This window comes from Colius striatus, chromosome 3, assembly GCF_028858725.1.
Source record: "Colius striatus isolate bColStr4 chromosome 3, bColStr4.1.hap1, whole genome shotgun sequence".
Taxonomy (NCBI): domain Eukaryota; kingdom Metazoa; phylum Chordata; class Aves; order Coliiformes; family Coliidae; genus Colius; species Colius striatus.
Genome location: NC_084761.1, coordinates 52,607,822 through 52,622,622, shown reverse-complemented (window position 1 = coordinate 52,622,622; position 14,801 = coordinate 52,607,822). Strand labels below are relative to the sequence as shown.

General features: G+C 38.7%; 1 protein-coding gene across 1 annotated transcript in view; it reads right to left on the bottom strand.

The window, feature by feature from the left end:
• Positions 1-14,801, bottom strand: part of MND1 (meiotic nuclear divisions 1) — a 38,775-nt gene that overhangs the window by 3,254 nt on the left and 20,720 nt on the right. Inside the window, exon 6 of the mRNA XM_061993875.1 lies at positions 12,891-13,005. Within this exon, the coding sequence (XP_061849859.1) occupies positions 12,891-13,005 (115 nt within the window). The remainder of the gene's footprint in view (positions 1-12,890; positions 13,006-14,801) is intronic.

Below are 14,801 nucleotides of genomic sequence, written 5' to 3'. Positions count from 1 at the left end.
CTTCCAGGTGTTCTCATTACCACTATTAGGGCCTAGTTACACTCTGCTTTCTATCTATACATCTGCACATCGGCTGACAATACATAAAATTGCTGTCTGGAAGCAACATAATAATCCATTTGTTCTGCACATTACATATTTATTTCATCAATTTGTGTGACAGCACATCAACAGAGTTCCTTGTTCCCTTGCCTGCAGGATGGAAGCCATTCACTTTGCTGAGACACCCACCTGTATCCCCCACTGACCAATTTCACACGCACTTGGCATTTTCTAAGCAGGAAAATGGAAGCTTGCGTTTTCTCTCCTGACCTAAACAAAAGCAACCCCTGTGTGTACAGCAATGCAAGGCCCAGGAGCAGCATGGCTTGCAAGACTGTCTGTCACATTAGCAAAACACACCTGGAAATACGTCTTCAACTGGGAAAGGCTAAGGGGTCAAAGAGTTGGTTTTGGCCAGTTCTGGTAAAAGTATCTTCTCTCAACCCCAGGTATCTCTGGAGAACTGCAGGGAACTCAAAAAGCTCGGATTCTGAGAACTGCATCACTGGCTTTAGCATCTGTGATTGTCCTTATTGCAGGGACAATCTCCTGTATCTCCTTAGAAGACAGAAAACGTAGGAAAAGGAAGGTCCAGGAGCAGTGAATGTCTAAAAAGAAAGCAAGGGAGGGTTGGCAGCATGCTTTTAACACAGGTGAGTGACAATCTACAAGCGACCTGTGGGGATTCATGAGCAGATCAGGAGACAGAGCTGACAAAAGGGCATGTGGACAACCGTAAGAGGTGCAGAAAAAAGCCTTCTAAAACAAATGGACAGCACCTGGTCAGTGGTGAGGGCCAGCAGCACAAAACATTAACACAGCAATGTTTTTGAACAAATCTGAACTGGCAGTAAGTATTGGCTCAAATCTTTGCACAGTAAGGCAACATTGATTCTGATCTGACCCAGGAAGCCTTACAGTCATTCTGCAGAACTACAGCCTCTTCTTTCCTCCTTCCAGATCTGCTCATTTTTCCTGGAAGGTGGTGGGAGTTAAAGGTCCTATCTGCATTCCAAAATGGAATTGCCAAAAACAACTGAAACGGAGAAGGCCACTATATGCCTCATAACACTATTTATAAACGCCAGGAGACTTAAGTTAGTCTATCAGACTTCAGACGTTTCCATGGGTGAAAACAATTGTAAAAGCAACCACCATCACCATCTTCTCACAAACATTTTCCAAACTCACTTTCAAGCCCTTTCTAAAAGCTTTTTAAAGTCCTGAACATATCATTAAAGGACTACTAAGGAAACAGTCACTGAACAGTATTCAAAAATTAGACTGTAAAGGTAACATATTTGGCCTCCAATACCTATACTAAAGAAACTTCAACAGCCAGAACCAGTTCATGACCACCTATAGACTTAGAAACGAAGAAAGCGCTGTAATTTCCTTTCCTCTCTTGGCTTCTACTTTGTCATTTTCAGGATAACTTTAAGGATTATTTTAAGTAATGTTTTTATGTGTAAACAAAATTTTCAGGTCCAGAAACCTCTATTTCTACAGAATAACAAAAGCTACTTACATTTATAAAATTAGCACAGTTCAGTGTCAGTTTTGACAAACCATGACTATAGCCGCAAGAGAATTGTACGGCTTTCCTGACTCAAAGGCAGATGGCTGCAGAGGGAACTAGCTCCTTCTCAAGGAGACAGTCACCCATCAACCTGTGGCACTGTTAGTAGACAAAAGCAAAATACAACTGTGGCCTTCAGCATGTGGGCAAGGGAGTCATTTCACAGCGTGAATCACAATTCAGCATGAAATGCAGAGAAAGCTGCAACTGTTCTCAGGGGCCAGGGAGGATCGTTAGCCCAAAGATCCCCAAACCTTCTCATGAAACTGGTCAATGTAAATTAATTGCATTAGTTGGACTTGGATTGCAGTAGTAATTCTGCATCCATTTAGACAAAACTTAAATATGAAAAACAGCAATTACCATAAGAACAGTATGTGAACTTGAACCTCCAATAACTCTGACTATCCACTGCCTTCTGCAGAGATATCCCTTCTCCTGCTCACAGGCTGCTCTTGCTTTCCAGCAACATTGTTTACCTTGCTGTCATCACACCGTGACAGACTTGTGTTTCTCTATCTCTCCTGAAGAAGCATCACTATAATACCCTCTGATGCAGTTTCCAAAATCTTTCCCACTAATGCAAACATCTCATGCAAATAAAGAGCCTATCTCTAAAGGCCAGGGTAGAAGGTGAACACAGAAATTATACACCTGTCATCCACAGAGTGTACAAAAGATAATTGCCTAGTAACTCCTACTGACCTGTCCATCCACAAACTGACACCAGATACTCTGATCAAGAGACTGCAGCTTGCCCTTGGAGACTACCCATGGCAATGATGCGACACAGTGGCTTCTTTAAAGTCCATATTTGCTTATCCATGAGACTAAGTAGTCTACAACACTGTCAACAGGGTCACTCACAACATAGCAAGAACAGCTTTAGAAGAACATTTTGAAACCAGTATTAAGCAGAGATACCTCCATACCACACTATATGCAATCTTTACCTTCCCTCATGCTTCCCAAAGAGGCATTTCCTCTTATAAGCAGAATAAAGAACTCTTGTGTAGAGAAGTGATAGCACATCAGAACTCTGTCAACTCCTTTGAATCCAAAATAACGCATCATTCTTCCCCCATATGCCGGTATCCCACATAACACTTAGCCCCCCCATGATATTAACCAACAGGTCACAACGCTTCAGAATTCATAACTAAATTCAAGTCAACGCATAAATATGATTTCTCATTTAAATGACATCATATATTCAGATAGAACTATTAATCCTGAGATATTACTAACTAATAAAAAGGAGGAGTATCTAATTTTACATTTAGGCTCTAAATAAAGTTTCAGAACTACGATAAAAAGCATCGACGATTACAAATCTTACCTACTGATCTACAACTATTGTGAAAAACATAGAACATAAGACATTTGTGATTGAAAAACCCACAAAAAATGGAGATATGAATGAACTGAATTAGCATTTCTACTGCCACTGCTGTGTGTGTATATACATATGCTTGAAGATAAACCTGAGCAAATACATAACATAGTGTTGGTCTCATCTATATAGTGAGACACGGCAGCGCACAGCAAAGCTACTAATAAGCTGATCCCCATCTCTGGGAATATGCTTTTAAAGGGCCCGAGATCTTTGTTAGCGTGTTTGAAAAAAGTGTCAAGTCTCATCAGCAAAAGCTTCCTCTGTCCCCTATGCAAAGGTCACACTGTCAAATTTCATCAGGATGTACACAGCGTCTCTCTGAAAAACGTCCAACAGAATTTGTCAGTCTTGCTACCAAAATATTCCTCTCTGCAGAATACATGCTCTTGCACTTCAGTTTACTATATTCGTGTACCCACATGAAAAGTGCATTTACCTTTCACATATTCTACATTGAAATCCTAGTTGCATAACTAAAACGTATCTATTCTTATCCAAAGAACAGAGGGAAGCAACGTGCTTACAAGAGGAAAACAGACTTTCTGATTCAAAGCTCCCTAGCAACACTTGGTTTTCCTTTCAGCAGACAACTCCCTCCCCACTTCATCTACTAATAAACTCCATAGTCACAGCACAACTAAAGGAACCTGTAAACTCCTCTGCTGCTGGAACGCATTTTGCAAGGAGGTCCATCCCAGAGCACTACAGTTTTTGTTCCACAAATGGATGTCACTCTGCTGCATGCCTCCTTTCTCACAGAAGTTGCAGAGAAGACTCTGGAAGGCATCACAGGAGGTTCTCTGAAAACATGGCTGCTCAGCGTCTGGTGCCATTGCTCTACTCTGAATTCTCCCTAGTTTGTTATGTACCTCTCAAGCAGGATATTCAACACAGTGTTACAGCTGTAGCCTCAACGAATGCCAACTTGAGTAGAAAGCTCATTTCACACATCTCATTGCTGGTTATGCTTCTGTTTCTGTATCTTCATATGACAATTTTGCTTTTCACTGCAAGAATGTCTTACATTCAACCTGTAAACTACTATAACCCTGTCATCTTTTTCACACCCAATCAACCACTCCAGATCATTTGCATAACACAATATCCTTGAACACATGTAACTTCCTTGCACTTGCCACTACTGATTTTTTTAAGGTTTTTAAACTGTCTTTGCAATTTTTCATGCTCATATCGAAATCTCACCTTGTCCTTTGTTCGTGCAGTCTCTCCTAGTTCCATCATCTGCAAATGTAACAAAAATCTGTCTTCTATTCTATTATCTGGGTCATTAACATAAATACTGAGCAGATGCACAGACATCACAGACCCTACCTGTTACAGAGCTTCATTGATGCTACCTCCCTTTCTGATACCAAATTACTAATGAATACACCTTGAGTACCATTATGAAATAGTTTGAGATTCACACTATGGCAATTTCATCAGGATTGTATTTCCCTAAAACAAAACTGAACCAAAACACCAAGACAAACTTCTCCCCATCCACAAAGGTATCTTCCAGCACCAAAGAGAAAAATATCTCTGTTCTTCTAGGTATTTCCAAATTAGTTCTGTTCCAGATTCTTTTCCTGATATCCTGTTGTTCTCAGTGAAACTAGCTCACGAGAAGTTAAAGTGAGGAAGGGAGAAAAATCATTGAAAATACTCTCAAATACATCACCAGTGCCACAACGAGTCTTGCACTCGTACAGTCTGCCCTGCAAAATGTCTGCAGTTAAACAGCAGAACAAGGTACCTGTTTGAGGAACATGAATTGATATGGTCCCAGTCTTGATAGACTCATAATGAAAATGTCACTTATCATCCCACAACATCCGGGAGACTTCCTAACATGAGACTGGCAGCACATTTTTTCAAACAAGGCCAGGAAAGACTACATTTGACAGTCCTGCAACTTAGCACTGATGACAAAGAATTACAAATTCATAATAACTTTCCTGACCTCATTTTACATTTGGAAGTCAAAAAGGTATAAACCAAGAGTTTACAAATTCATTTGAATATCATGATAACTTTATCAAAGCAGTCTGAATGAATGCTACCATACACAACTAGCCTAGCAGGTCTAACATCAGGAGAGAGAAGCAAAATAATCGCTCCACAAAAGCCTTTTTGTTTTGTATATAAATGTTCTATAAATTACTTCTATTTGATGGTCTCTTCAGGGCTTTAAAACACGGTTAAATAGATTGCTACCAATTCATTTCTAAATGAAAGAGTATCATAAATGTATCGCAAGTAGCTATTTTCCACATCACAAATTTTATCAAGTGCCTACCACTCCTAAGCAGCTCAACAGCTTTTGCCGTAAAGATTTATTGCCTCAGACAATAAAATTATTCTCACGTATTTCACCTGTCTCTCACCCTACATGTTTTCTGCTATTCCAATATAAAGAAACAAAATAAGCAGAACAAAACCAAACCTTGTGAGCATCGTCATTTAATTTCAAGAAAAAGGTAACTTGCCAGAGAAGCCAGTTTATTTAAGCAGGGTGTCACTTGTCATAGCTAAAGACTTGATCTTCCAACTGTCTCTTTTCTCAGTGCTTAAAGTAAAACCTCACTCAGAAAAGACAAGCTATTTTAAAATTTATTCCTCTCCTTCCATCCCCTTTTTTTTTTGCTTAACCAGCTAAAAGGCAGCTTCATTTTAAAGCAAGTTGATGCTCTCCAAGAACAGTCTGAGGTACAAAAACACAAGCATGCACATGTCTAAATGTTTACCACAGTTTTTCACTGCAGAGTAACCTACTAGCTGGAGTCTAAACTTTAGGCCAAACACAGAGACAGAGAAAGTCCCCAAGATGTAGAGAATTCAGCTTCCCAGTTTCAGTCAAATGCCTCACATTTCACTTCAAGCTTTGTGCCTTAGGAATGTATGTGCAGATGCATCTTAACCTGCACCCAGTCTGTTCTGGTGGGTCCTTTACTCATTATCCTTTCAGGCTGATACAGTCTCCTCTCTCTCCAAGTGCCAGAAGCTGCTCACTCATTTACCTATCCCTGTTCCTCTCTCATTCAGTTCTTTCCAAATCCATTTTCTATACAATTCAACTCATTGCAGAGTTCAGTACCCTTGTTGCTCTTCAGGAGAGACAATTCTGGGAGATGCACGACAAATTACAATGTGTACAAAGTCCTTCATCAGTCAGTTCAGTGGAAAGCAGATTTCAAAGACCCTGGGAGAATCCACCACAAGACAAGGATATATTACACTATCAGTTTCTAAACTCGAGCTGACTGCTTGCTTTTATCACTGGTGAACTACAGCACAGGAATGAAGGGCCTGGTGAAAATGCTTTACCCTACTTTTGTCAGAGAAGATCCTTAAACTAGCACGCTAAAGCCTCTGGTAAGTGCAGACAGGCTTTACCCTGCAAGTGTTGCCCCATTGAGAGACTAGTGTCTTCAGTACCTGAACTGCAAACAAGCCTCCCTTGATTTTCAAGATAAAAACAATCAGAAGCAATGAAGATAAAGAAGCAGAAATACTGCTTAAACTTGCAATTCATAGAATCATAGAATGGTAGGGGTTGGAAGGGACCTTTAGAGATCATCTAGTCCGACTCCTCTGCAGAAGCAGGTCCACCTAGATCTGGTTGCATAGGAACATGTCCAGGTGATTCTTGAAGACCTCGATGGAAGGAGACTCCACAACCTCCCTGGGCACTCTGTGCCAGGGCTCCGTCATCCTCACAGTAAAACAGTTTTTTCTTATGTTCAAATGAAACTTCTTGTGTTCCAGCTTCATCCCATTACCCCTTGTCCTGTTGCCAGATATAATAGAAAAAAAGGGATGTCGCAATTCCTTCTCACTTGCTATGATTACCCAGGGAGCTTGGAGCATTGGCGATCAAATATATAGTTGTAATTCTACTCATTAGTACCATGCTTCTTTTTCAACTTTACTCAAAAGTTAAAATTTGTGTTTACTTTTACTAGGTGTAACTGTGATTACATACATTTATAATTTTTAGAGATAAATAGGAATTAAGTTATGTTCCATTTTGGTAAAGCATTTTGCTTTATCTTTTAATGCAGCTTTTGAACAGATGATTTAAGTTGCCAACCTTTCAAATGAATGACACGCCATTCAGTACAGGATGAATGGGTGTGGGGGCAGCATAAAAAAAAACCAACTTAGGTTGATGCAATTAGTCAAGTAAACATGTACTTTCTTTACTGGTGCACATCTATATACACTCTGGTACTTCAGGATGAAAGAGGAAATAGGAGACCTTATTAACACTTATAACTACCTAAAGGAAAGCTGTTGAGAGGATGGAGCAAGTCTTTTTTCTGTAGTGCCTAGTGACAGGACAAAGGGTAATGGACACCAGCTGGAGCACAAGAAGTTCCACTTGAAAATGAGCAGAAACTTCTTTCCTGGGAGGGTGAGGGAGCCCTGGCACAGGTTGCTCAGGGAGAGTGTGGAGTCTCCTTCTCTGGAGGTTTTCAAATCCAGCTGACGTGCTCCTGTGCAACCTGATCAATGTGGTCCTATTTTAGTAGGGGAGTGGACTAGATGATCTCTAGTGGTCCCTTCCAACCCTACCATTCTGTGAAGGTGTGAAGGAGTTTTGTGGTTGTATTTTTCTTATCAGATAACCCACAAGTTATGTACACAAATATACATTGTGTATTTCCTGTCATATCCTCATCCACATCTCAGGAGATGATTAGATTAAATATATAATTCTCTGAAAGATGCGACTAAGCAAAAACCCCCAAATCTATTATTTCCCTATGCGCTTTTAAGCAAGAGTCTGGTTCGCTCCAAAGAAAGCTCAGTTTAAATCTAAGGCTAAGGCTAACTTAAGTGTGGGTGTAGACACTAGTATAACTCTAACAGAACGACTAATTTCTAATTGCAGATCTTTGTTAATGGTATTGATGCATAAACCAAAAAATGAACAGCTTGTCTGTCAGATGCCAGGTGCATATTTCATGGTCAGTAGCTAGAAAACATCCTCTTAATTGCAAACTGAAAATATTGGATCTAGAGGCATCCAAAAAGACCCGCACTCTCTTTGAAGGCTTTATCTGTACCCTAATGATCTTGGTGGCACCTAGACCAGCTTAAAATCATTTGTAGACATTCACTTTTGTAAGGGAATGTTTACATTTACAAAAATAGCTACTTATTAGTTCATTAACTGAAAGCACTGTCAAGCCACTTTAGTTTTAATAACCTGGAATATTTTCTGAACCATAGCCTTTGCCACAAAATATAAAAGAAAAACCATTGAGCCATTATGTGACAAATTTAGAGTAGAACTCATGCATCTCAATTTAAAGCTTCTCCATTAGTCAGGGTAGTCTAACCTTAATTTCATTTCTTCACTACTGTTTCCCTGCTGAGAATATTTCCAGTACTAGTAAGAAATCTAGCACTAGATTATAAGTCTCTGTAACATGAAATACATCTGTATGTGTAACATTTTCAAACTGATTTGAACATGACAGAACATAATAACTGGGTGAATCAACAACAAAAAAAATGTCAACAAAAAACCCAAACCTCAAACCCCACAAATTCCAGCTAAATCATTACCTTTTCAGCATTCAGACTCAAGATATTAAGTACACCCAGAACTATTTTCTTGTACTGTCTGTATACCCCAACATAATTCTTCACAACAGTTTGTCAAGACAAAATGTTCAGTACTTAGACACACTGGAATTAGAAATTTTTGAAGCACCTAAAATGAGAAAAGACACTTTCAAGTGCATACTACATATAGCATGGTATTTTCATGGTATTCAGTAAAGTCTGGTTGTTTTCCCAAGATTTCTTTTCACACAGCCATGCAAGTAACAAATTTTAGAAAATAATCCAACCCCGAACTGGGCTGGCAGTGATGCCTCAGATTACACTTTCAGAGATTCAAAACCGTAACTATCTAGGTATTTCAATATATAGATATTGAAATCCTGTCCATTTGAACCATTTATGCCTCCTGCTACAGGATAAAAATAAATGATGAGAGCAGAAGTAAAAAGACTGACATCAAAACCGCTATATTACATGTGTTCTATCTGGCAGTTTGCTAATTTTTGAGAATACAGTTTGTCTAGACACGTTCAGATCCTAAGACACAGTAATTGGGCACTCTAAAAACATGTTAAATAAAACAGACATGCTGTAACTGAGATTACTGTTCTACACAAAGTAACCTAAGCATGGCTACTGTGAGAAAAACAGCTAAGACTTAACAATGTTTCAGTACAGTGTAAGTCAACATTTCTCTAATTACAGTGGAAGAACAAGAAGTTTGAAATTTTAGAAATGTTTACTTTACAATGAACACTGAAAAGGTTTAGCTGTTTCAAGTTACAAGCTGGCCAATAACTCAGAGCAAAATCAGCACCATTTATACAGTTAGGCTGCCACACAAACCATTCTATAAAATTACTTGTCGGAAAAATTTCATTAGCTCCCCCACAACTCTCTCTGGTGGGCAGAAAGAATTAAACCTATGCAGCAGGTTAATCTTGCTGTCTCATGGAGTCTTTTTTGTTGGCCTTATGAAAATCTGGCTAATATTATGAATTATTGAAAGCTCACATTTTCCGTACTTCTATCCTCTACTGTAATCTTTAGGGAATCTAGCAGCATCACATGTATCTATACATGTTTGCCTACATACATGTCATGTCATGTAAGCCTTCCTCCTGCATCAGTAGAGAATCTCTTCCCTACAATGGCTACTTCCTCATGAGAATATATTCCGGCCTACAAAAAGCTGAGAAACAAGGGCTCCGCCAGTTGAAGGAGGATTACAAATTCAACACAGAAGTATAAAATCCCAGTTGTTTTTTGTTTGGTTGTTTTTTTACTTACTGTAACTATTGTCAGTTTTACTGCCTTTAATGTTACGGAAGAATTTCTCACTCAATCCTAACTCACACAATATGGATTAAACAACATTTCCAAGTGGCTAAAATGAGCCTCAGCCACCGAACTGCAGTGATAGTTAGAAGAAATCCAAGTATTTTTCTATTCTAAATATATTTTTACAATACCCTACCTGTAAAAGGGAATTATCCAAATACATCCACAAGATCAGACTATTATGTAGCTTCCTCTAGTGGTCAGTCCCCAAATTTTGTTTATTCTGCCATTTACTGTAGTTAATTGGGACATACAAATAGTGAAATTATGAATCCTCACAATGTAAACTTGGGAATGCATTAAGAGTTCATACTTTAACTCTCTAATATAAAAAACAAGTAAATTAAGTCAAAACATATAGCAAAACATTTGTTACTGATATTAAAAGGGCAAGCACTGAAGTCAGTGAAAACCAGAGTTAGTATTTTAGTATTCTGATTTGTCCCCTTGTGAATATGCATTTTAATCTATGTAGTTACATGGTCAAACATGACTTTCCCACCAAAAGACTCAGGAAGCAAGACAGATGTTCAGCTTTGAGTTCAGATATATGCTACAAATCATCCAAACATTGTTTTGACCCTGGAATGTGTGTGTGTGTCTGTGTGTGTAAACAATGAGGCTCATTGCTGTATAATAGGTTTGTTTCTGCAATACTTCTTTAAGGGAAAGAGTAATTAAAAAGGCGTAGCAAATCATTCACTAGGTTTGAAGGCCACTGAAGTCCGATGACAATTTGGTAACACCCCTAAAACACCACAACAATCAAGGCAGGTCTCTCTGATACGGGATGAGTAATGGAGTGAAATGTCATACTGAGCTTCAGAAAGACTTCCTTACAGGTTGAAGTCATTAAGGAAGAAGAGGGAAAACTCAAATGTAGAAAGTGACAATTGTCCATTATAAAATACATTATATTGAATAATCCAACTCTGAAAAAGAGTGTACTTACATAATGTAACAAACAGTCTTATCTGATTCCTGACTTCAAATTAGGTAATTTAGAGTTAGTACTCTGCTCAGATGATCTAACTGAGTATAATCACAAGGACTATGTCATCTATAATCATATCACCTGTGCATTTTGAAAACACTTAAAATCTGTGAACCAGTAACTTTGATTAGAAGGTTATTTTGCGAACCAGCAGCAATAACTTTCACGTCTATCTGAATACTTTCCATCTCATAAGATTCTTTATTGCCTTGTTACACCAAAACCCATAACTTCCTGTATTTTATTTTGCCTTTGCACTTCTCTGCATTCTGGAAGGACAGAAATGCCCCCAACCAATTTTTTTCCCCTTTCTCTTAAGCCTGTCCATTCAGCTTTGACAAAGGCGTTAAGTGCCCCAAAGTGACATCACCATTTATTCATTTATACATTGCCAGCACCAACATGCACTGCCAGTGCAACAATGACAGATGAAACATAGAATGATGCAGAAACATTTTAATCAAAGGTCTGGGACAAATTATTTTCAAAATTCTACTGCATTATTTCCCTGGGAATCCTACAGGTAGTCCAATAAGACTAAGTTCATCTCCTGCCTTAAATGCTCATCCCTCCATTGCAGAAGCCACGTGGAGCTTCCACACACTTAAAAAAAAAACCTCAAAATTCCCTTTTCACTATATTAGTCTCTGTGATGCCAGCTAATGCAGCAGTTTGGCCTAGCATTCAAGCTCTGATTTGCGCCCTTGTGCCTAGTATTTGGGAATGTGCTGACTGTGAATGCTTCAAAATAGAGGTTGCTCAACTTATTGCAATGCTTACTATAAGAGTATCTTAGCAGTTAGAATACCTGGCACGGTGAATCCTTCTGCTCTCAGTGTCCGCCTAACCTCATTCATTTTTACAGCTGGAATCAGCTGGAATGCGTCTGTTACTTGTCCTCAGGAGAGCACGCAGTGAGGGATTTATGGCACAGTAACTAACCTCAGGTCCCAAGTTTGCTTATTCCCTGGCATACCATTTCATCCTTGGGGAAAGGTAATGCAGCTGACAAAAAATGTCACAGCCCCTCAAGATAAATATCTGTCCAATTTTGGGGTGTGCTGCAACTCTGTTTACGTTCCTGGCTTTCTCTCAGCACATTTCTAAAGCTGTGGCCTTTATCAGAAGAATAAGGGAAGGGCAAGATTCAGCCAGATATCTTCTCAGGAAAAGGTCTGTGCCTGTTCCTCATTGCTCTGTAATAGCATTTTGGCCTTACAGCAACTGAATATGCAGTGGTGTTTGGGTAGCAACATGAGAGCCTAATAAATAAAACATGAAAGTTGAAGTAGAGAAAATTCAATAAGATTTCATGCATACTTTTCATTTTTCATGCTAAGGATCAGAATATTAAGTATATTTCAGTGTCCAATTCTGTATTAAGTATTCAAATCACTCATCATTCCTCATATTCCATTAGAATTAGAAACTCTAACCAAAGCCCAGCATGTCAGAGACAGAACAAACAGTAAGTCAACAGTGTAATATCATATTTATGTATAAGTTACAATTAGTGTTTCTAATGAAATACTTATGTTCTTAATAGACAAGATAAAATAAGTAGAAAGATACCTGTTTCACCAGCATGGAATTGAAGGTAAATGGGGGACAGAGACTACTGTTCCTACACACATTCTAGGCTTCAGCACACTTCCAAGTTACAGAACTAATATGGTTCTAGACAGAATGGTCTTGATATTAATTCTAACACATCAGAGTATCACAGTTTTAGGACTGTTTGTTAACTGCTCAGCTGCTGGCAAAGCAAAGATCAATAAAACCCCCTTTATATTATACAGCAGAACATCAAAAGAAATAGTCAGTGTACCTTTATTTTATTACTTACAGCTCCAAAAAGAAAAGCAGCTATTCTTTGGCTTATCGCCGCACACCAGATATTTAAGCTAAAGAAGTGCAGATCCTTCTCTGCAAAAGTTCACTTTAAACAATATCCAACTTACGCATTTCTTCCACGACGTCTGGATCACATTCTTTGTATTTTTCTATTTCTGCCTTTAGCTGCTCTTTTTTCTGCCGAAGGGCAGCAAGTTCCTGTGTCAGAGCTGCACGTTCAGCCTGAGGATCCAAAGTATGTTGGGAGATATTAAAAAAACACCACTCCCCCCAAAATTGGTAATAATTGTACAGATTTCTTTTCAAAAAATAAAAATACATCCCTTTAAAAGCTGTTTTCACTAGGGCTTTCTGTCAATGAATCAATCGAGTATTTTATGCACATAAAAAGCTCTCAGTGACACTAAATGATGCTGAGTACAATGATGCTAGTAGGAAAACAAAAAGTTAAGGCTAATTTCTCTACAACCTTTGAGCTTGATGTGGACTCCAAACAGATCTCTTAATTGTTGGGCTGAAAAGTTAAACAGTATTTTGGAGCGCTACTCTTGTAATTAAAGACAGTATCACAGAAAAACCTGCCATTCACACTTCCATAAATCAGGATGCTGGGATAAACGCCCTCTGAATTTATTTTTCTCCTCCTTTTTTCTACACCCTTTAAGAGCAGTTGTCTCAAAAAGAAATTCTCAGATTTACAACATGATAGCATTTGCTGGGAGTGTACAATATCGACCTCAAATATTCTACTGATCAATAAGAATCTGCAGACACTGACTCAACATGAGCTCTCCCACAGCCAGCTCAGCACATACTTGTAATTCAGTCTGTAGTTACAGCCAAAGTCTGTAACCGGCTGATATTCAAAGAACTTGTGCTAGAGCACTGTGTAGCCCAAAAAACCCCAGACAGCATGAGTCAGTAAACTGTCAGATTTTAGCCCATGGCAATCTCCACAGCAGTCCTAGGTGGGTTGTGCTGTGGTTTTGTTGGGTTTTTTTTTTTCAAAACTTCTGTATTGCCCAGTGCTTTTGCCAACAGTTTGCATTTGGCACTTTCTGAAAATGCAGATTGGAAATCAAAAGCTTCCAGATACTAGAGTATGGAGACCAGCTGCTCAGAGACCTACATAGTGATCTAAATTTCTCGTGAATTCTTCCTGATGAATAATCCAGAGCCAAAATGCTGGAAGCATCAGCCAAGATCAGGATTTCCAGGACCAATAGCTTCTTGTGACTTGCGCAGGCTACATGATGGAGAAGCCCAAGTCTTGAATAGTCCATTTAGCAACCTGACAAGCACAACCGTGTGAGGAACCTGTCTGTGATTCCCTTATTGCAGTCAAACCCAGAGCATTTCCATAAAATATTTTGGATTCTAAGATTTGGCAGTTTCCTACAAAATCCAGTTCCACCTGAAAGCTTCTGAATGTGCCTGTTTATGCATTTATTTATTGCAGGTTTAAACCACTTTAGACAGAGTGTATCAAAACAAATCAACAACACAGAACACCATATGAAGAATTTGTGACTAATATTCTGCTTGATAAGTATGATAAATATTAAGCCTAAATATTATTTTGCAGTGTTAACAACTTGAGCAGGCAAAGAGCACGAAGCTTACATGGCTGCTCAGAATAGTAATTTTGAAATCTAGATCATAAATAAGATGAAAAAAAGACCCCCAAGATGTAAGTTTGCAGTTACTAGATTTGGCAGTGGAGCAACCATTGCAAACTTTTGTACATATCTCTGAGTAGCTCAAGTTTTAAGGTATCTTTAAATCTGAAAAAGCCTGAAAGATCACCAAATTTCAGTCAGTCACACATTTTCTCAGCTTCGGAGCAGTTAGTTGTCAACATTTTACTTGTTACTCCATGAGTGACTAAGGAACAATCTACTATTTGATTTTTCTCTCTTTCAGTATTTAGAATCCTTAATGGTCTTCAACAACGACATTAGTATTGACAAACTGTGCATACTTGTAGCCCTATTTCCTGGTAGGAATGCCTCACCCCC